General features: G+C 34.9%; 1 protein-coding gene across 1 annotated transcript in view; it reads left to right on the top strand.

The window, feature by feature from the left end:
* The window catches only part of TMPRSS15 (transmembrane serine protease 15), a 51614-nt gene that overhangs the window by 21130 nt on the left and 9199 nt on the right, over positions 1–21285 (top strand). Inside the window, exons 11-21 of the mRNA XM_058824669.1 lie at positions 555–664; positions 1539–1676; positions 2256–2405; positions 4646–4748; positions 5213–5363; positions 6563–6704; positions 10029–10118; positions 11365–11490; positions 11933–12064; positions 14520–14630; positions 17537–17669. Coding sequence (XP_058680652.1) covers positions 555–664; positions 1539–1676; positions 2256–2405; positions 4646–4748; positions 5213–5363; positions 6563–6704; positions 10029–10118; positions 11365–11490; positions 11933–12064; positions 14520–14630; positions 17537–17669 — 1386 coding nt within the window. The remainder of the gene's footprint in view (positions 1–554; positions 665–1538; positions 1677–2255; positions 2406–4645; positions 4749–5212; positions 5364–6562; positions 6705–10028; positions 10119–11364; positions 11491–11932; positions 12065–14519; positions 14631–17536; positions 17670–21285) is intronic.

Raw genomic sequence — 21285 nt, 5'->3', positions numbered from 1 at the left:
AACAATTTCCCAAAGAGTGGACTTTACATCATCAAACCTGCTTGCAAACCCTGTTTTTGTCATAAGAGACAGTGTTTTGGACTTTCAGGACAGAGATTTTGGTATCTTGCTGTTCATATTGATATCTTGATACTGTTCCTCTGGGTTTGGGAAGTCTACCTGAGCAGTGAGATATATAAGAGTAAAATGTATGAAAAAAGGGATTGCAATTCAGTGAGATGCAGAGGACAACAAAACCCAGCCAAAACCATCCAAAAAACCCTTCTAGAACTGATAATTAGTTTCTAGAGTTCAGAACATTCAATCTCTAGAATACACTTAACTCCAGGGCTTAAAGGTGTGCGCACATTGTTACAAAAGGTTTATGTCAAATTTTTTGGCAATTTTACAAGCTGGAAGTTAGACAAATAGATCATCTTGATTAATAATCTTGATTAAGATAATTTCATGTTGCTTCTGAACCTATCATTCAAACATTCAATGACTTCAATGACTTTACTGAAGTCAAATAATAGATTTTCAGTTTTGAGTTTATGTTTCCTTTGTTGCCTTAGAGTGCCTCAAGGGTTGTCCATTAAACTGAACTTCACTTCTTTTGAAACACAACCATATGCAGACGAGCTGAGTATTTTTGAAGGATTAGGACAAAACAAAGTTTTAAGAGGTAAGTTTATTTTTCCGTTAACAATACTAAAATCTAAGTGGTAAAATAAGCATTTTGAGGTATCAAAAGCTGCACATGTATGTTTAAAAGGAAGACTGGATCTGCATGAATTTACCCTGTTAGACAATCTCAATATACCTGTCTGCCTTTTAATTTGACCAGATAAAACCCTTATACATTATGAAATTTTTATTTGTGTTTTTGAGATCTTATTGAAATGATCTTGATAATTTTATCAGCCTCATGGTCTTGTGGGGTCCATGTTTCATTGGAAATATATTGTCAGAAGTTCCTGTAATATCACACACAGTAACATAAAATGAAAGTATCTAAACTGAAAAAGTAGGAGAATTGCTACAAAACTTCCTGAAAATCTTTTCCAAGTATTTGTGAATACATTGTTTTCCTCAGACCTTGAAATACTGATGATACCTTGTCTCTATATTCTACTCTGAAAACTGGGATTGTACCCATTTTTCATAAGACTCAGTCTCTACAGCTGAATTCTATGAGAGATTGAAAACATATTCTGAAGATAGACTGTAGGAAGAATAGTATATCAGAAAGATATATTATTATTTATCCTTATTTTTGGAAATAGGTAGAGAATGGGAATGAGAAATGGCAGAAGACTAGCTGGTATCCATATTGGTGGATATGAGAGATGGAATATGCAGAATATTTATATGTCAGCCAAACAGCTAAATGCTTCAAGGGTTTGAAGCTATTCTAGCAGGATCACAGTACAACAGGAAAAGCATTCCTTAAGACTCAATAAACTAATCCACTATGGTTTTGTGACAATACTGGAAATTTTAATGTGCCTGTGTTTATTTTCTCTCTGACTGTATGTTTTTTTTTTATTTGTTTTCAGCTTCGCTGTCAGGGACCAATCCTGAAACAATTTACATTTTTTCTCATGAGGCTACAGCACTGTTTATGTCCGATTATGCAGAGAATTATAATGGCTTTAATGCAACATACACTGCATTTAATGCAAGTGAACTGAACAGTAAGTGTTCTCTCTGTGTGTGTATGTGTATGTGTCTGGTTTTTTTGTTTCTTTTTTATCCCAAAATTTTGGTGAATCTACACTTTCAGTTTGAGAAAATGGCAGTGGAAATGGAAGCAACATTTTCTGGCCTCAGTCCAATATCTAGATCCATTTTGAATAAATTCATACTGATTTAAATATCAAATAAATTATTCCTGAAAGGCCATACACATGTTTACAGGCCTGTATCTAGCAGTAGAGTGATGTCTTACAAAATTCATAAATAAATAAATAAAACTGTGTCTGCACCTCCATCAGATTCCTCTCAGCCAGCTTGTTCACTAAACACTATGAAATCATTGACCACAATGTCTTTATAAAATAAAACATTCAGAACAACATCTAGGAACAACATTCAGGAAAACACGCTTATTTGAGTAATTTTGTTGCATTTCCTATAGAGGAAATTAAGTCACTGTAGGCTGATTTACAAACATATTTAAAAACTGACATTATTCATCACTGCTCCCCGTGTAATTCTAAGAAAAAACTCACCATCTCTGTCATCTTTTATTTACTAGAAGTTCTTATTCACAGATTATGAGAAAATCAACTGCACTTTTGAAGATGGCTTTTGTTTCTGGATACAAGATTTGGATGATGATTCAGACTGGGAGAGAGTTCAGGGTCCTACCTTTCCCTTGATGAGTGGTCCTGAATTTGATCATACATTTGGCAACTTTTCAGGTAAGATCAAAAAAGTGGCTTGAAGATTGAAGGAAAAACTTGATTTAGCTTATGTCACTGCATTATGGATTCTTCATAGTGGTATTACTAAAATGTTGTATTATTCTGCAATAAAAATGTCAGTGTTACCAGATTAAATGTTTTATTCTTCTGATTGCCATCTTGTGGAAATACACCAAAACTAAAAGGAAAAAAAAAAAAAGTAAAATTATTTAAGTGTGAGGTACTAAAAATTTCAATGCTTTTATTACACCAAAATGCTTTATCTGAGAAAGAAATTTCTATTGGGCAAAAATGTTATAGGTCAAAAATCTGTATGTATAACTTGAGGGGGGAAAAAAAGTATAATTGCATTATTAGGCAAATCACTTCTCTTTCATCCCTCTCTCCTGCTGACATCCTCATGGTTGTCACAAAATAATTTTGATTTGAATAAAGCTGACCTGCAGTTTTCAGGGGGCATCTGTGTCCCTGGTTACTGCGCAGCACACTCACCTACTGTGCCAAACACACCACAAACACTCCAGTAACTGTTACAGTTAAATAACTTTATTAGAAGAATGGTCATATCAAAAGTGGAATCTGTTTAAAGAGACAATACTGATAGGAATTGGATTTTGAATGTATCATGAATCCTTATATCTGCATTAGACTCCATAAGTGTTTTTCTATTTTAATAATAAAACCAAACAATCACTGTCTCAGCTGATTTGTCAGTCCAGCTAAAACCAGATAAAATACAAATTGAATTTTGCAATGTTTATATGTATTCTATGCAAGACTTACATAAAATTTATTCAGTGACAAATGAATGGGAAAATTGCAAATTATTCTGAAAGAAGTTACTCCTGGGAAAAGAAAAATAGTATTCTGCACTTTATCAGATAGAAATTATGCACCCCTTTCTGAGTAAAAGCACATTTCCTAACAATCTTCAGAACACTGTTTTGTCTTCCCATTGGGCTCCTAGAATGCAAATCAGATTAAAGAATGTAAATTTTTTTAACAGAACACTTGACAATGATTTCTTTCTCTCAAAAAATATTAATGCATTTTAGGGGCTCTCAGTTTTCCTATGCCAAGTCTAAGCTGAAATATGCAATGTTCCTATGTGTAATGTTACTACTGTATTGCATATTTAAATTTCTGACCTGTATATTGAGTAAATTGCATCATAAATATCAAGCTATTACATTCATAAAACACTTTTTCTGGTTTTTTCTTCTCCTGAAAAGTAAAGGCCTTAATACACATTCAAAAATTGATTATGAATGCTCAGGGAATTGATAAAACAGAGAATTATATTAAGAACTTTTATCTTTAAGTTAGGCACCATGTCTATTTTACTGCAGGCTCTCTAAGTCAACAGAGGAAATTAAAGGCCTGATTTAGATTTCAGATTAATTTTCAGGAATTTTAGCCTCTCATTTGAAAAAACTAGATAATCTGGACGTATAAATAACAGAATACAGTGTATATAATTTAATTCATATAATTATAACTATATTAATTTGAAAATTTTCTTAATATAATATTTGCATTTATATGTATTGATTAGATAGAAGAAAATAAAAGATTACACCCATGATTTAAATAAAGCAAGAATTTTATTTTAAAGCTGACTAAGTTTGCATTTCTTATGACTAATTTCAGTGTTTCTGTGGCGTGACCTCGTATGGTGACAAGAAGTCCAAATTCCCAGCTGCAACAAATTATCTCAGAAAAAAGCTACAAACTTAATTTCACACATAAAGGGGTTTTTTTTGTTGTTTGTTGGTTTATAATGCCTCACCTTGCTATAAAATATTCACATAGTCATTCTGTCACCCTCTCAACACACAATCCATATTTCCCATTGTCATTTGTGGATACAAATTATGAAAATGTTGGGAAATTCTTCAGCAAAATCACTATCAATATCAAACAGGAAGACATTTTTATAAAGGCAGGAGTATTGCTCCCTTCACAGAATATAAGACAGAATTCCCACTGACTTGGAAAAGACTAATTTCCCATTGCTCATCTAGTTCTGAGGAGTATCCAAGAAGTTTAAAAGCTCAATTTAATATCTCTTTGATGAACATATCTTGGGATAATCCCCCACATTTACTGTGTCGGGAGTCTTCCAAATCATGCAGCACTATCTGTGCTTGATGTTGTTTTAAATATAAAAACTCTAATTCAATAAGTAAAAAAGATATTTCTTCTGTCCTGGCTAAATTGTGACCATTATCTTGCAGGATTTTATATTTCAACACCCATTGGGCTTGGATTCACAGAAGAGCGGGTCCGGATCCTGAGCTTGCCTTTGGTCCCTTCAGACACCTATTGTCTAAGCTTCTGGTATTGTTACATAATTCCTAAACTTGTATTTTGTTTAAGAATGTACCCAAAGAACTTTCTTTCATTTAAAATATTACTCCCACTCAGCGTGCCGGCAACACCAGCCTGGTTCTGTTTGGATTTCCACAATCAGTCTCAGCTCCAGGCCTGAAGTTTAACTCCTGCATAGCTTTGACTTTTGCAGTTAGCTATGATGTATTTTCTTTTTCACCCTGCATCCAATATTCATTTCTATGCAAAAAGGATATTTAGAATCCCTGAAATGTTTTTCATCATGAAGCTTAAATAGGTCTCTACCCTTCCAGGTGTAATTTAAACATACAATTAATATTATTTTCATGCTTGCTTCAAATTAATCCTGATTTCATGAAACATTATAAAATAAAAAGAGTGACATTTTTTCATGTATTCTGACTTTGTTCTAATTCTGATTTTGTTCTAATAAAATGCTTTTCCTCCTCTAGGTATTTCATGTATGGGGATAATGTTTACCGTTTAAGAGTCAGCATAAGCAATGAGCGTGGTCAGGAAAAGATAATTTTTGAGAAAGAAGGAAACTATGGAAACAACTGGAATTATGGACAACTAACTTTAAATGAAACTTCTGATTTTAAGGTTTGTTAAGCTGCTTTTTTTTTCTTTTTTCATTTATTTTAGCTAAACTGATATCAGAGATTTTTGTGAAATGAATCCAAAATTCCACTATTCCAAAGATAATACTTAGTATAATTTTAAAATATCTACCATCAAACAAATATTAGCATACAGAAGACTGGAATCCCCATTTAAATTTCCACAGCCCCCTTTCCCTACTCTGGAACTTAAAGTATTAATATTTCAGAAAACATGATCATTGTCAAGGAACAATGAATGTTATCATGAGAGCTTTCCACAAAACAAGAGTGTTCAAAGCCTATCAAAATCTGCTGTGGAATATAAAATCTCAATAGTGAGGGTGATGTGAAATGTTTAGCCATGAGAAGATTTCAATTTAAATTACTTCAGATTGTGAATCAGTGTTTTCACTAATTACTTACAGATTAATCCACTGAAAGTGTGTTGCAGATGGAAGTGCAATGATTAACAACTGACATGACTTATCTATAAACAAAAGGAGGAGGTTTATTCCAGACAATTCTTTCAGCACCTCTCTTTTGAAAACAATTTCTTTTTATAGGCATTTGGGATGGTTTGCCTTGCTACAGTAGTTTTGATTGATTTCTGGCAAACACTGCTAGAAAGATGCATTTAACATCTGAGGAAATAAATACATCTGTGACCTGGCTGCATTGGATTTCCAGGAAATATGTAACCACATATGATCTCAAAAAGATTGCTAAGCCTTACTGTAGTTCACCAGCTCTAATTCCTTGTTTGCAGGATTACTTTAAATATGTGGATATTAAAGAGCAGTTAAAAACAAATGAGATTAGTTTTAGCTTTTTGTGCCATTAGTTCAGGAAAAGTTTGGGCTGATGAGCAATGCAGAACTGCTTTTAAAATTACATTTTAAAAATAGATATAAAAAGCAAAGGTATTGAATATTTTTGAATCATGATCATCATTTAAATGAAGAAGCTACTACATTCCTTAGAATGATCCACTCAGTTTGCATAGTGCTGTTTTGTTTTGTGAGAAATTCTGCCTCATCCCCAATGAGAGAGAATTTCACTGCAAACCTTCCCCTGAGTGTAGCACCAGTGTAGACTACAGTGGAAATAAGAGTATTCAAGAAAAGACAGAATGGTGCAGCATAGTGAGCTGAAAATGGTTCATTAAATTATAAAATCTGATTTTATTTTTCCTGAATACAGGTTATTTTTGATGCCTTTAAAAGGCGTGGTCCCAGTGACATAGCCCTGGACGACATTGGCCTGACAAAGGGAAAGTGCAATGAAGACAATTATGTAGAGCCCACTGTGAGGCCAACTACTGCCACCACCCCATTGGTTCCCAGTAAGTCAACACCAAATCACTGTTGATTACCTCTTGATGTATCTGAGTTTGAGTGGGTCAGAATTTTAAACCTCAGTTTTATCAAAACCTCTTATCGGCATCATAAAGTTATCTCTGGGATAACACACTAAGATCAAGCTCCATGCCTCTCCAGACCCTTCCAGCTGCAGAGTATTTTAGAGGAAAGCACAGAGGTCAAAGCTTACTCCAAACATTCCAGTTTCACAGAGCTAAACAGGAAAATCTCACAGAAAAAAAAATCGAACAAAGAAAACCAAACAAACAAAAAACCTCAAACAGAATACTTGTAACTATCCTTATAAATCTCAATAGCTTATATAAAAGAGAGAGGAAACGTTGTATATGATGATAAAGAAGTCCAAGCCCATTCAATACAAAAACAAAAAAAAAATTAAAACCCGATAAAATCTAAAAAATCTGATATTTCAATGATTTTTCCTTGTGGAAAAATCATTAAAATATCAGATGGGGTTTGCTTTGTTATTTATTCTGCAAGTGGATGAAATTTTGGACAAAAAAAATTCTACAAAAGGCCCGTTCAGATAGAACTTCAAATCATTAAAGCAAAAATTGAGCATGTTCCTTTTATTAGATTTACTGTGTCTTTCAAAGCACAGCTAGTTTCTCTCTTGACAACATAAAAAATTTAAAAAATTGTCTAAATTGTCTAAAATTAAAATAATAGTAAGACTATTCACATTGCATTCATGTTGAAACACTGTATACTATTATTATTCCCTCAAATCTGTACCTCCAAATCTATTGTATCAGGATAAAGCAAAAGCCTTTTAAATGGAAGAGTAAAATGCAGTTTCAGAGCTCCATCATGAGAAACAGGGAGGTAAAGTTCAACAAGGTGTGTCTGTCAGCAAAATGAAATTTTAATAACAGTAGTAATTTCAGTCCTAGTTTCTCAAAATGAGTTTTGGAATTCAATAGCAGTTTTTATTAAAGTAATTTTGTGGAGAGATGCTGATGTCTGCCCCCTCCAGCTAACCTTCAGGTGCTGTGGGTAAACACACCTCACAAGTCAGCAGCACTCATGATTAGTGGTGGAACAGCCCTGTGCTAAAAGTGGCTGAGTGCTTCTGAGAAACACCAAAGGAATATCAAACTATAGATCTCTACCCACTGCATGGTCATAAAATGTTAGCATTCCAAAAAGGGACATGGTAATATGGCTTATAACTCCTTATGAAAGAGATTAAAGGGAGCCATGGTACAACAGGACAGTCTAAGCTGTTGCTTGGGAAAAAAATAACTTTCATAATTTTATTGGTACATGCTACTACGTGTTATCTGTAACCTGATGAAAAAAAAAGTGAATGTTATCAATCATCTTCAAAGCATGAAATGACTTTGATGAATGTGTACAAGCTTACTAACACTAATGATTTCACTGCAAATGTCATGTCCATAAACAAGACATGAAAGAATTTGAGCTGAGTCAATTTCTTTTACTAGAATTAGAGCTTCAGTACGAGTCACTGGCATCATTCACAGTGCCACAAAAGCTCCTTGAAATGTAAAAAGGGATATTTTTGATGGTGGCATGGGAAAGCCAGATTTGCTTTTGTCTTTTGTACAAGTCTGTCACCTTACACTTTCATCTAAAACAAAGATTGCTTTCATCTTCATGTTAATTTATAATCTATCTTTTAACACAAATAGTGTGGAAAAGTGTACATTCCATACTTATGTCAATATAAACTGAAGTTTAGACCAAAGAACAGAGATACAGGTCATGTACAATTTCTAAAATGTTGAGAAAAGTTGTGCTCTCTCACATCTCTTGTGCTCAACTAAGATTGATGGTAGTGATTACTATTTGGTTCTCAGCTGTATGAATAACTCCTTATGAATTTATGTTCAAAGATCACTGGAAATTTTTAAAACATTTTTTCAAGACATGAGTAAATTCAATTTCTTCTCTCATTTTTCCATGATAGACAAAGATCACTACTAATGTGCCTTATGTGTAGTCAAGACCAGATCAGATTTCACAAGCCATAATGTTCCATTAAAAAAATGTAATCTTTATCTGCTGTCCATGGTATTTATAGAAAATAATCTTCCTTGTGAGCCATATGGCTGAAACATAATATAATTATTAGTCAGGATAAGATTGTTAACAGTTCCTTTTCTTTTATGAGCTTTTGGCTTTTCTTGCCAGTAGTGATTCAGTGAAATAGAAAGTTCTAGAAAATGGCTCTTGTGAGGAAGTTCAAATTTTTCTTGGTTTTGGGGTTTTGGTTCTTTTTTTTTTTAGCTTTCTGCCAGTGGGATTCAGTGGTCAGACTTGGCACAATTTATAAATTATGCAGTCCCCAACCAAGGAGCTCAGAGTGTAAGATGCTATCAGACATCATGGCATGCACATTTGAGCCATAAGGAATGGGGAGGAGAGAGTTAAAGTTTAGCCAAAGTCTGAGAGGTAAAAAAAAAAAAAAAGAGGCAACAATTTTAATTCAAGGAATAAAACATTAAAAAAAAAAAAAAAGTAAAGTTATTTTGCTTTGATTTATGATTTCCTGAAGCAAGGGGAGGAGCACTGTTCATTTTGAATGACGTAATTGTGAGCAACAAAATTGGAAAAACAACAAAGTTTATTCTCATGATTCATTTAGTCATTCTGATGGCTAAAATGAAAAGAAATAATATTTCTCAATATCAAGTAAAGTTTTTGAACACAAAGCTGATATATTTGGGATGTAAACCACCATCAAAATTATAATTGAAACAGAATATCAAATATATAAATTACAGTTAGCTGTGTTCCTGTTGTCAGTGCATGTTTATGTGTGTACATATATCTACAATACTTGCTTTTACAGAAATTTTATTAATTTTTACCTGTAAGTACATACGTCTCTTGATGACAAAGGTCTTTCCTACTAGAACAGTTGTTTTAAGGAAAAAGCAAATGACTGGTTTAACTACTGAGAAGGTTTAGCTGTTAAAGCTTTTGGGATCCTGAAGAAAACAAAGGAAAAGTTTGTGGTTTTTTGCTGAAAGTTTACTTGCTAGATGAAAAAAGGACCTTTAGATTTGAGTATCTCTGCTGATGCTGCAAGAATAATTTCTCCACCAAAAGAGTGGTCAGGCACTAGCTAGGTCCTAGCTTTTTTATTACTGTAAATTAGGCACATGACTGTATCATATTCTTGTCTTCTTATTTCTGTCATGGTCACAGTGTGCAGACCAATAATCATGAAAATTACTTTTAGAAATTATCATTGTTACCACAGATTAAAGGATTAAGACAGCAGGTTAATTGTGTTTTTGAAATGTTTTCTTTTCCAGCTGACTGTGGAGGGCCGGTTGAACTCTGGGAGCCAAACAGTACATTCAGCTCTGCAAACTTTCCAAACAATTACCCTAATTTAGCTTCTTGTAAGTCATTCTTTTCCAAAACTTCAGGAGAAGTTTAACCACATAAAAGTAGAGATACTAAATCTGCTTTTCCAACTCAGATGCTGTCAAACAAAAAAGAAACAAAAAAAGATCTAAGGCATATACAGTGGGATCTTTTAACTGCATTCTATATGGTACTGAGCTGAAGCTAAGCATGTGCCAGCTGATTAAAAAGGGATGAAAACAAGCATAATCCAATGGAACAGGTCCAGACTGGCCAATTCCATCCTGCCTCTGATGTCAAATGTCTTCATGTCAATGCAGCAGCACATAAGGTGATGAAAGTCCCCATTTTGCCATAACCTGGTGTATCTGCCAGGTTAATATCATCTGTTAAATAGCTCACATTTTCTAGAGGCAAAGAATATGTGCATGCATTTTGTAAAGAATCCTACCTTTATTGAATGTTTCTTAACATACTAGCAAGATGTTATTCTACTGATGTTACTTGATTTAGATTAAATGAGAGCTGGCAAAAGTGAATGCTTCAAAGAGGTTCACTATGTCTTGTTGATGGATAAAGCAAGGAAGAGAGCTCTGTCATTGCTTCTTAATGAAATTTTAATTATTTATCCCTTCAGTTCTGGAGAATTGTGCTGGGATGGTAATCATAAGAGTTGTCATTTTGTGTTTCTGCTCTGCTTGAGATATGGCTCACATTTCCATGATTCATTCCACAAGTTCCCAAATGAGATTCCTGCTAGTAAGAAAATACTTTTCACTCCATGGAATGATTTTTTTTTTTGCTTTACAAGATTTCTACAGTATCCACACTTAGATGAAATATGAGAAAGTATAGGCTAAACAGAAGCAAAGAGCTATTTTAACTTCAAAGACAGGCTTCTGTGACTGATTATAAAAATTATCTTACTATCAAATGAGACTTAAGTGACAAGACTATTTGTCACATTGTCAGTGTCAGAAAATAATAGGATATACTACCTTGAGAAAACACAGCTGACATGAATGATTAAAAACACATATGTTTGTGTTGTAGAAGCCTAAAATTAATTTTTGAAAATGTTTCAAGAATGAGGAACAATAGAATTTTGGATCTTGACAGCTTTTAAATACAAGATTTAACCTTCTTAATTTCTTGGGTGATTATTAACAATTTAGGAGAATTTTTTCCCCCCCAAAGGCCTTCAACAGGAAAAAGGCACAGTGAATGTAACTACTGAAAAGGTGATTTGTATGTGTGTGTGTGTGTTTTACTGTTTTCCAGGTGTGTGGTACTTGAATGCTGAAAGTGGAAAAAACATCCAGCTTCATTTTCAGGTCTTTGATCTGGAAAATATTTATGATGTGGTTGAAATCAGAGATGGCAGAGGACCAGATTCTTTACTTTTGGGCAAGTAGCAGCAGTGGGTACTAAAATGAATGTAATCAGGCAGCTGGAGCAAACTGATGGATATAATATCATGGAAATTAAATTCCTCTCATTTCAGAGGAAATTCAGAGAAAAAAATTTGAGAAAGCACACTTTATGTGACATCAGGTTTCCAAAACATGTGCACACACTCAGCTCTCCATGCAATCCATGTGAGATGAAATTCTCAGGGAGTCAGACTGTTTATGTGTGTGGACAAACAGATGGAAAATCTCTTAGCTGAACCTTATTGCTCTATGCTGATTAGTCAAATCTGGTGTTGGGGTCTGACCACAGCAATCTGAGTTAGGTTTGGGGGAGCAGCTACATCCCTGTGGAAGCAGTGTGTGCTTTTGAACCCAGAACATTTTGAAATACACAAAACAAAACAGGTTGAATGTACTCATGTTTTCCTGGTGAACAGCTGTCTACACAGAGAGAGGCCCTCTACCAGATGTCTTCTCTACAACAAACCAGATGACAGTGATCCTCCGGACAGACAAGTCTTCAACTGGGAAGGGATTTCTTGCAAACTTCACCACTGGCTACCATCTGAGTAAGCATCTGAACCTTTGTTTTTAAAAGGTTAGACTACTGGCCAAATGTATTTCAGAAAACATGGAGAGTGCAAAGTGACTCTCAGCATTTGCTCAGTAGAAAAAAATGCAAATGTTAAAGAGAAAAAGGCTGGTTACTCATCTGTACTTTATATTTCCTGGCAAGAAAAGTGATGGGTTTGTTTTAGTGTCATTGGAACAATGTCTAGATCATGTGCAACTCTGTGATATTATGCAGAAAATTGAGTCATTATTTTGACCAAAATCATTCCAGATGTTAAGAGGGCAAATACTAACTATTCCCTATTAAAAAACAAAAAGCAACAACAAAAAAACCCCCAAACAAACAAAAAAAAAAAGGAAAAAGCATCACTTTTAAAATAATTTCAGTGTGTCAATAAAGTGTGTTTAAATGCATTTGTAGAATATTTACTATTGATAACATGCACTAGAAAAGAAAATATACCACTGTATGTGGTAACTCTGATCAATATTTGTAATATGGTCCTTCTTGCATCTCTAAAAATTTGGTCTTCAGTGTGTGAATAATATGAGAAGAACTAGTCTCTTAAATATTTGGGCAGCAGTGTTTCTGGTTCCAGCAGATCCCTCCTGAAAGGCTCTTGATTTTCTTGGGGGCAGTGACAGTTAGATTTGTCACTCATAATTCAGCAATCATCTTACCAAAATATGCAAAATGAAGAATAATGCAAATTACATGGAACAGTAATAAGCTTAGCAGGACAAATAATTATACAAACTCTAGGCCACATCTTGACTGCATTAATTAGAGGCTTTGTATTACTTCTGTAAAAGTTTGACAGGAGAAGAACAGAGAAAGAAAAAGCAGTATGTATTCAGAAATGTGTGAAGTACCATGCACTTACCTGAACAGAAGATCAGCAAGGATCTAGGCTCTTTTTCTTACTTTAACTCTCAGAAATCTCTCAAGTTTGTCCCAGTTTGTTTAGCCAATGGCAGATTTTCATGGATTCACAATAGTAACAACAATATTACTTTTATTAATATTTTTTTAAATCTTCACCTTTGGTCTACATTTATAAAATTAACTCTGTTTAATCCCATTGTGCAAGACTGAGATGCTAGTTTAAATGTCCATATGAAAATTTTGCTGCTTCTTGTTCTGCCTTATCAATCACATTTGTTCAGTCCAACAACTCTCTGCCTTTTTCTTTTTTAGCTGGCTCAGCACCTTTGCTGGGCCAGCCTTGCCCACACTTTGTAAAATGAAAATTAAGCTTAGCAAGGCAGAATTCTCAGGGTTGCCATTGCCAGTTCTGGTTAAATATACTTTAAATGTTCCATTTGCAAAAGAATTATGCTTATTCATGATCTTTTCAGCCAAAGGAGAGAGACTAATATCATTAGCATGCAGGCTTAAGGACAAAAGGATTGTCAGTAAAAAAATAAACTTTAGAAGAAATCAGATTTTTCTTTGTGTTTTATTTTTTCTATGAAATATTGGGTTTTGGAAAAGTAAGACATATTTGAACAGAAATAATTTTTGGCAGCATGCAATATAATAAAAACACTTTAAATTAAGAACTAAGTTCTGTGTAATGTCTGTCATTAGTTATGGATACTGACTGTGAAAATCTGGTTCAAGCTTTTTATAAACCATATTCTTCTGCTTCCATTTGGTACAAACCATGCTGATTGATGAATGAATCATTTTATAGGAATATTAAAAATTCAGAAGTAAAGCAATTAAAGCAATTATCTTGCTTTAAATAAGACTTTAGATAATCAAATATTTCTGTCAGTACGTCCAGGAAGGTATACAATTTGTTGAATTTAAGTTTATGCCTGCATATTTCCTGTAACACAAATAAAGCCATTAAAAATGTAATTTGGCCACAGAAAAAATTATAATTTTACATTTACTCTTCCCCTCATTTGTTTTTATTGTATAACTGATTCTGAAGTAGCTTAATCCTACTTGTATGAACACTTTCCTCATTCATTCCGTTTGCTTTTGTTTCTTCCACCTTTCCTAACAAATACATTTCAGAAGGAGACTCTCAGCTCTCATTGCCTCTTTGCTCATATGCTTGATTTGACAGAGCTTAAGGTCTCTAAAATTTTTGAAAGTGATGAACATTTGAAAATTGAAATTATTAGTCACTTTTGGCAGGATTTGACTTTTCACTCCCATGTTGATCACTTGCAATGGAAGAACACTACTAACTGAGCAACACTAACTAGAGCAGAAACCACAAGGCAGAGTACCACAGATTTTATTCTTAATTATGTTCTATTTATCTGAAAATTATCTTTATTTTGAAAGAGAGATGGGTGGAAATGGAAAGAAAAGGAAATCAGAGGTTCTTCATAATATCTACACTGTTTTCTTCAGGTGAACTCTGAGACCTCCTGTGAACATCAACCTTCGTCACAACTACAGAATAATTTTTCTCTCTTGTTTCCCTTCAGGGGCTTGCACAGTTGATGAGCATCAGTGTGGCAGTGGGAAATGCATCCCATTGCACAACCTGTGTGACAACGTCCCTCAGTGTGAAGATGGCTCTGACGAAGCAAAATGCAGTAAGGTTTCCTTCTTACAAAGAAATCATAGATTAATTTAGGTTTGGAAAGATTATTAAGATCATCAATTTGAACCATTAATCCAGCACTGCTAAGTTCACTGATAAACCACGTCCCTCAGTGCTACATCTCCACATTTTTAAATCCTTCCAAGGATGGTGACTCCATCATTTTGCAGGTTGACATGCTTAGCAGCCCTTTTGGTGAAGACATTTTTCCTAATATCAAACCCAAGCCATGCATATTTAGCAGGAATTGCCAGGAAAACAGCCACAGAAGCTCAGCTGATGTAGAGCACTGCAGGCCATGCCAATTTGCACAGCAGTACCTCAGTGAGCTTGTCAGGACCAGCAAAACAGTCACTTTTCTGAGATAGTGTATGGAATCTGATGAAGAACTTTGGAAAAGGTAGGAAGCTTCTCTGTGCTGAAAACTGTAGTTGTTTTTAATGGCCTCAAAATTAAATGAAAACTCACCATATGCTTTTCTTCTGTATTCAATTTGTATTTCCAAATTATACTGGGTTTTGCTGTAATTAATTAGAGGGAAAATTCTGCAGTGCAGGGTAGAGAATAAATATGTTCTTGGTGGAAATTCCCAAATAGTTTTGTGGGTGTGAAGCCAAACTATAACACATGGCACCCTCCAGCCCACCTGGACTCCATGGGGTGAATGGATGGCACAGCTTCAAAAGCAGCATCCATTGTTCACTGCTATTCCTTACTTCTCTGGTAAAGTGGTTCTTTACAAAGAAATTCCAAGATGCAAATTTCCAAATTCATTCCAAAATGCATGTGTACAGTATCTGTATTCATTTTACATAGCAGGGAAATAAATAATTTGAATGTAAGACTAACGCTAAAATCATGTTTGGCCTAGCACAACAGTTAAACTGCTCTTTCTGACAATCTACATTGGAGAACTAAAGGAAGATTTAAAGGTGGTCTTTAAGCTTAGCACAATTCCTTTGTTTTAAGGAGCTCTACTAGGGGTCAGATATGTTTTAAATATGTGCTGACAGTCAGTTGCTGATTTCAAATTTTTTTGACATGCATATATATAAAAATATACATGGCATATGCAAATACATGTAGATAGATGATAGATTAGATAGATAGACAGATAGAAAGATAGAAAGATAAATAGATAGATAGATAGATAGATAGATAGATAGATAGATGTCTGAAGACACAGATTCACTCCTCAAATTAGTTCCATTGGCTATTTTGTGGCAAAATAGCCACATATTCATCCTTTAAAATGTATAGAACAAAATTCACTTCAGTTTTCTTCTTAAGAAAACTTGAATTTATTTTTCCAGTCATTACTGAAGAATATCTGAACAAGAAAACCATCACCTACATTAACATGACATACATTTTCCCAAAGATTTATTTTGCCACTGATTGTCTATTACTTCATAACAAATTACCTTACATGAAAAGCCTGGTAGATTTGTTTCCAAAAATCCATTTAATCCTAACTTTGGCTAAATCAATTTATGTCTTAAAACAAAATGAAAATTCAATTAGAAACTCTCACATTGAGTCTTTCCAGTGTCCAAAAGCCTTGCTCATTTTCCTGAAACCAATTTCAATGACTTATCAGAAGTGGCAACTTGAACTAGACAAACTGTCTTTTCAAATCTTCCAACTTCTGAAACTTCCAGGGACTACAAAGAAATGCCAAAATTCTAAAATATATGATATCTGAATTAAGCAGTTGTTGGATCCTCAATGACTTTATTATTTCTTACCAATAATGTATTTGGATAAGAACATGGACCTGATGAGGAGAAAGGAAAAGGACTTATAGTTCAAGTTCTCTCAAGAAGAGAGGTGTCAAAAGTAATTTGGAGAAATCTTGCAGTGCATACAATTCCAAGATGTTTAAGAAGCTCAACAATTTAATTTAATTTAATTTAATCTAAAATTTACCATTAATTAATTATTCAGTGTAAATCTCCTCTTTGGTTCATGCACTCCAGGTGTCACAGAGGCATTTCTAAAAATCTAAATGTTTTATTTACTATGGTAGATACTCTATGTGAAAGCATTTTGGTAGAAAAAGGTTTTTTGCACAAGATTTTTTTTTAAAAAATATTTTGGAAAACAATAAATGTCAATGCATAGCATGCTTTCTTCTACTTGACAGTGGCAATACATGTTATCTGCCTAAAATGCAGCTGTAGCTGCTAAGACATATATGAGACTCTACTGGCATAATTATATATAAATCTAAGATTATATAATAAAATTCTTATTTTATATAGATGTATATACATGAGATTCTGTTGGCCATACAGTCCAACTTCCTTAGTCGCTATGCCAATAGCATAAGACTTTTTACCAATAAGTTAATGACTTTCTGAATTCTTTTTCTGAATATTTTCTTTTGGGAAAAGTTCTTATACAAGGACTGTTTTTTCAGTGAGCTTTAATTATTAGTATGACTGTTTTAACTAAAACTGCAGTGAAAATAGTAGCAATTGGAATTGGAAATAATTTTTTTTAACCTTATTTCCAGTCAGTATTACTGAGCATTATGGAACTAAGGCTTCACTCATTATTTGGAAATTATACAATGCTGACTAAGAAAACAATGCATTGTTTAGAGTTGATGGAAAATGTACTGTTTATTGTCTATTTCTGAGACATTTGCAAAATACAAGGTATGAAACTCTCCCGTGGCAGAAATATAGGAAATAACAATAGCATTTCCTTCCTGTGGGAGCTCAACATCCTGGAGATTCTGGGTTTATGACCTCTGTAAAGCATTTTAACTTTTTCTCATGTTTTTCATTGACAATAATAAATCTCTTTATATTACATTTCTGTTTGCTTGGGGTGGGGGAGGAAAGTGGTTTGCCCCCAATCTAAAATGCTTCTGCATGTTTTGTTCTCCAGCGAGATTGCTCAATGGCTCTCAGAGCACCGAAGGGCTGGTACAGGCCAGGGTTGGGGAGTCGTGGCACCTGGCATGTGCAGAGGATTGGAGTGGAGAGATTTCAGACAGTGTTTGCCAGCTGCTGGGGTTGGGGTGAGTGATAAATATTCATTGCCCTTTGTGACTTGTTTGCAGATTTGTTGAGTGTATATTGGCATTTTCCTCCTCGTTTCGCTGGTGTGCTCTCCAAAAAAATGGCAAATGTATCTGTCTCTGTCAAGTGGAGTGCTTGGTGTGCCAACAAATTTGAGAATGTGGCAAACCCTGTCCTGATGCCATTCAGCACAGGATTGATGACTCTGAACATGGCAGGTTGGGCATGAGGATGCATACTGGAGAACACTGGGAAAGTGTTGTGGATGCATCACCCTTTTATCACTTTGTGTCATCATTTACATCTTCTCTTCCATAAGGATGGCTCAAGAGTAAAGCTGGAGCCAACAGCAGCCTTGGCTGCTCTGCTTTTGTAGTGCTGCTGATCATTCCGAGTAGAGATCATCACTTGGATACTCTGCTAGAATTGAATGGAATTCTGGAATTCTGCTAGGTAGAATGGAATTTCGAGGTAGACTTAGAGCAAGGATAGAGTAGGGAAGTATATGGCAGAAATGAGCGAGGATAGAGTAGGGAAGTATATGGCAGAAATATAGATTTGGCTTTAGTCCCTGTTCAGAAGAATTTTCAAAGGAAACATGGGGATTGTTGAGTGCAGGGTGTGGCATTTTTCAATCTGTGGTAAAATTTATGGCCTAAATTTTGGCCTTACATCATGTGCTACTCTACTTCTATCAACTAAATAATAATTAGCTTTGCTGCAGTGCTGAGGTTTTTTGGGAATGTCACTCACCCAACAACTAATCAAACTGAACTCTGAGCTTGTAATTCGTTATTTTGGTCTGTGACCAAAGAAAGATGCTTACAAATCCCCTTCTGATAAATTAATTGCAGAATCACAGAGTTAGAATGACTTAGAAAAATATCCAAGTGTTATTTCAGAAATACTTCTAATTGGATGAATGTCTGCTGGTTTTTTGGGTTTTTTACTTTTTTCCTTTGGGTGAGTACTGAGTTTACATAAAAATCAGGTAGCTACATGCAGAAATCCTGGCTGTAATTTAAGTATGCATACATGTAAGAACATACAAACTGTGTGTAAACGTGCTTCTGGTCAAATACCTTGTTCCTTAGAGTGGCCAGTGGCCTCCGTCTCTGATTCTTTCTGTCCCTACCCTGCCTCCTTACCCTTCTGGACAGAAGTAATTTTGTGGTCTACTGATTTAATTGACATATTTGATAAGCTTCAACAAGCTTTTCCTTCCATGGTATTTTAACTTTTAAATATTAGTTAATACTTTTTTTCCCCCATAGCATTCTGCAGCAATATCTTTCAGGTTGTCTCTATAAACTACTCAGGTGCACGTGCTAAAAGAGTTCCTATCAAGCTTCCTAGTTATTTCTTCTAATTCCATTTCTCAGTTTATTACATACTCCCATTGTCTAGAAAAAATATTTTTAACCCTAACTTGGATCACATTTTTGTAACCTGGGTGCTGCTGAAGTTACAGCATAGGACAAAATCCTCACATGGGTGTGTCTATATTTATATATATATTACATGAATAGGTGTATATATATATATATATGTATATATATGTGTGTGTGTGTGTGTGTGTGTGTGTGTGTGTGTGTGTAACTTCTGTGAGCACCACACTATTCTGCTTTCCTTGAGTCCCCCTGTAGCAGCATATTTCTTAATAAGCATCACCATATTTGTTATTAAATGGATGTTTGCAATAGCAGGTCCTGAGTAGGCTGTAGCTCATACTCCTACACTGAATTACTACCTAGAATCATGTTTTATTAGAAAGACAGATCAAAGTTCATCTAGGACAATTTAGTTTTACTGTTAATTGCTTATACATTTGCTAGTCTCACTTTCTGTTTAATTTCTGAAAAGGACTGAGCTGATTGGAGTCCTGTATCATATCCTGATTATTTATGTACCCAGGCTACGAAGTGCAATGTTCCTCACAGGTTCTAGTAAATCTCAGTGTGAATCCTTTTGCCTCCATTTATTAAATATGTGCCTGTTGCATTTGTGATTTGTACCAAACAAGAGGCCAGTCTGGGGACATGCCTATAGTGCATCTACAAAACACATCTTAATCAAATAATTTGCAAATCTTAATTAGTCTGGGCTGCAAGATGAACAAATTGATGCTCTGAAGAAACCTGTAAACAATCCTTTACTTAGCTTGCACTTGTAGCTGTGTGCATCTGACAGCACTGCTAAAAACTGTTGTCAGCATCTTATTTCCTGGAACCAAGGAAATCACACTGTGAGCTTTTCACCATTGCATTGGGCCAATGCAAAATAATCCTGTTTCCCTGGGACCAGAGCCAGCTGGGCCTTTGCTAAATTGTACCCAGGAATGGGGGTAGACCTGGCAATTTTATCACACCAAAAAATCCAACAAGAGTGACAGTTTTTATTCTTTACTCTGCAACCCTTCATTCTATTTTCTTCATGAACTTGCAACATTCTTCAGAAGTCAATTAGGTCCTGGGAGTGCTTTGCTGGTCTCAGCAAAGTTCTTCATTACAGAATTTGACTCTGCCTACCTGGCTTGGCACTTCACTGCCCTCTCAGGCTGTCTAAAAGCACTTCCAGGCTGAGAAATGCAGTGATAGTGACTTTTCCAGCAGGTGGATCATACAGCTCTCCTGGTGGCACAGCAGGGTTGTTGAACACCTCTTTACTTCATACACAGCAGATTTGCAGGCAGATTCCAGACTTCATCCTCCCCAGGAGAGTGAGATTTACTGCATTTGAAGAGAAGACACAGTGCAGGTGCTCCCTGTGCATTAAACCTGCAGGTGCTCCTTGTGTATGAAACAAATTGTTCCCTTATTGCTCCTGAGATGTGTAAGGTTAAAGGGCCAAATGGGAGGTTGCCATCCCCCCAAAAATTATTCAGTCTAACCACAGCTATCTTTTTTCCCCATGCTTCTTCAAGGGAAAGCAAATATGTTTCATAGATATGTGTTCCAAACTGATCATATGAAGTATCACAAAGTGCATGATGCAGAATGGACTGTAAAGTAAATCTGGATATGGGTTCTAAATGTCAAAACTATTTGTCTCACCAAAAAGCCATTGTTACCAAAACAAAACCCCAAAAAATTAGTTGAAGAATAGACTAATTGATTCCTTTAAATTGACCACATGACCTTTAAAGGTGCCATCCAACCCAAACTGTTCTGTGATTCTGTGACTCTGTGAATGCACCCCACTCTTGATCAATAGCAAACATGACACTATTGACTTATTCCACAGACACTCTGATTTTAACAGATCTATGAGGTGAAAATTACTTTTTTTAAACTCAATTAGATTCTTCATTATATAAAATATGATTTCATTTCTTTCCTGGACATTGTAGTAAAACTGCACCCTTCAAAAAAGCAAGACTGTGATACCCCGAGATTCAGCTATTACTGCCGTAAGTTCTAGCTCCATACATTTAAGAACTGGTATTTCAAGCCCTTCATTGTGGCACAGAAAAATCAAACTAAATATTTACTGCTGTGAAAAGAAATATTACTATCTCTTTCAATATGAATGAAGCATTAGAAATCTTAGACTAAGATGTAAGACTGGAAGTAAGAGACTCACATTTTAATCCAAATGAGTTTCAAGCCTCAAAAA

The sequence above is a fragment of the Ammospiza caudacuta genome, chromosome 2 (assembly GCF_027887145.1).
Source record: "Ammospiza caudacuta isolate bAmmCau1 chromosome 2, bAmmCau1.pri, whole genome shotgun sequence".
Taxonomy (NCBI): Eukaryota; Metazoa; Chordata; class Aves; order Passeriformes; family Passerellidae; genus Ammospiza; species Ammospiza caudacuta.
The sequence above is the reverse complement of the archived record's forward strand: the minus strand, read 5'-3'. Positions and strand labels throughout refer to the sequence as shown.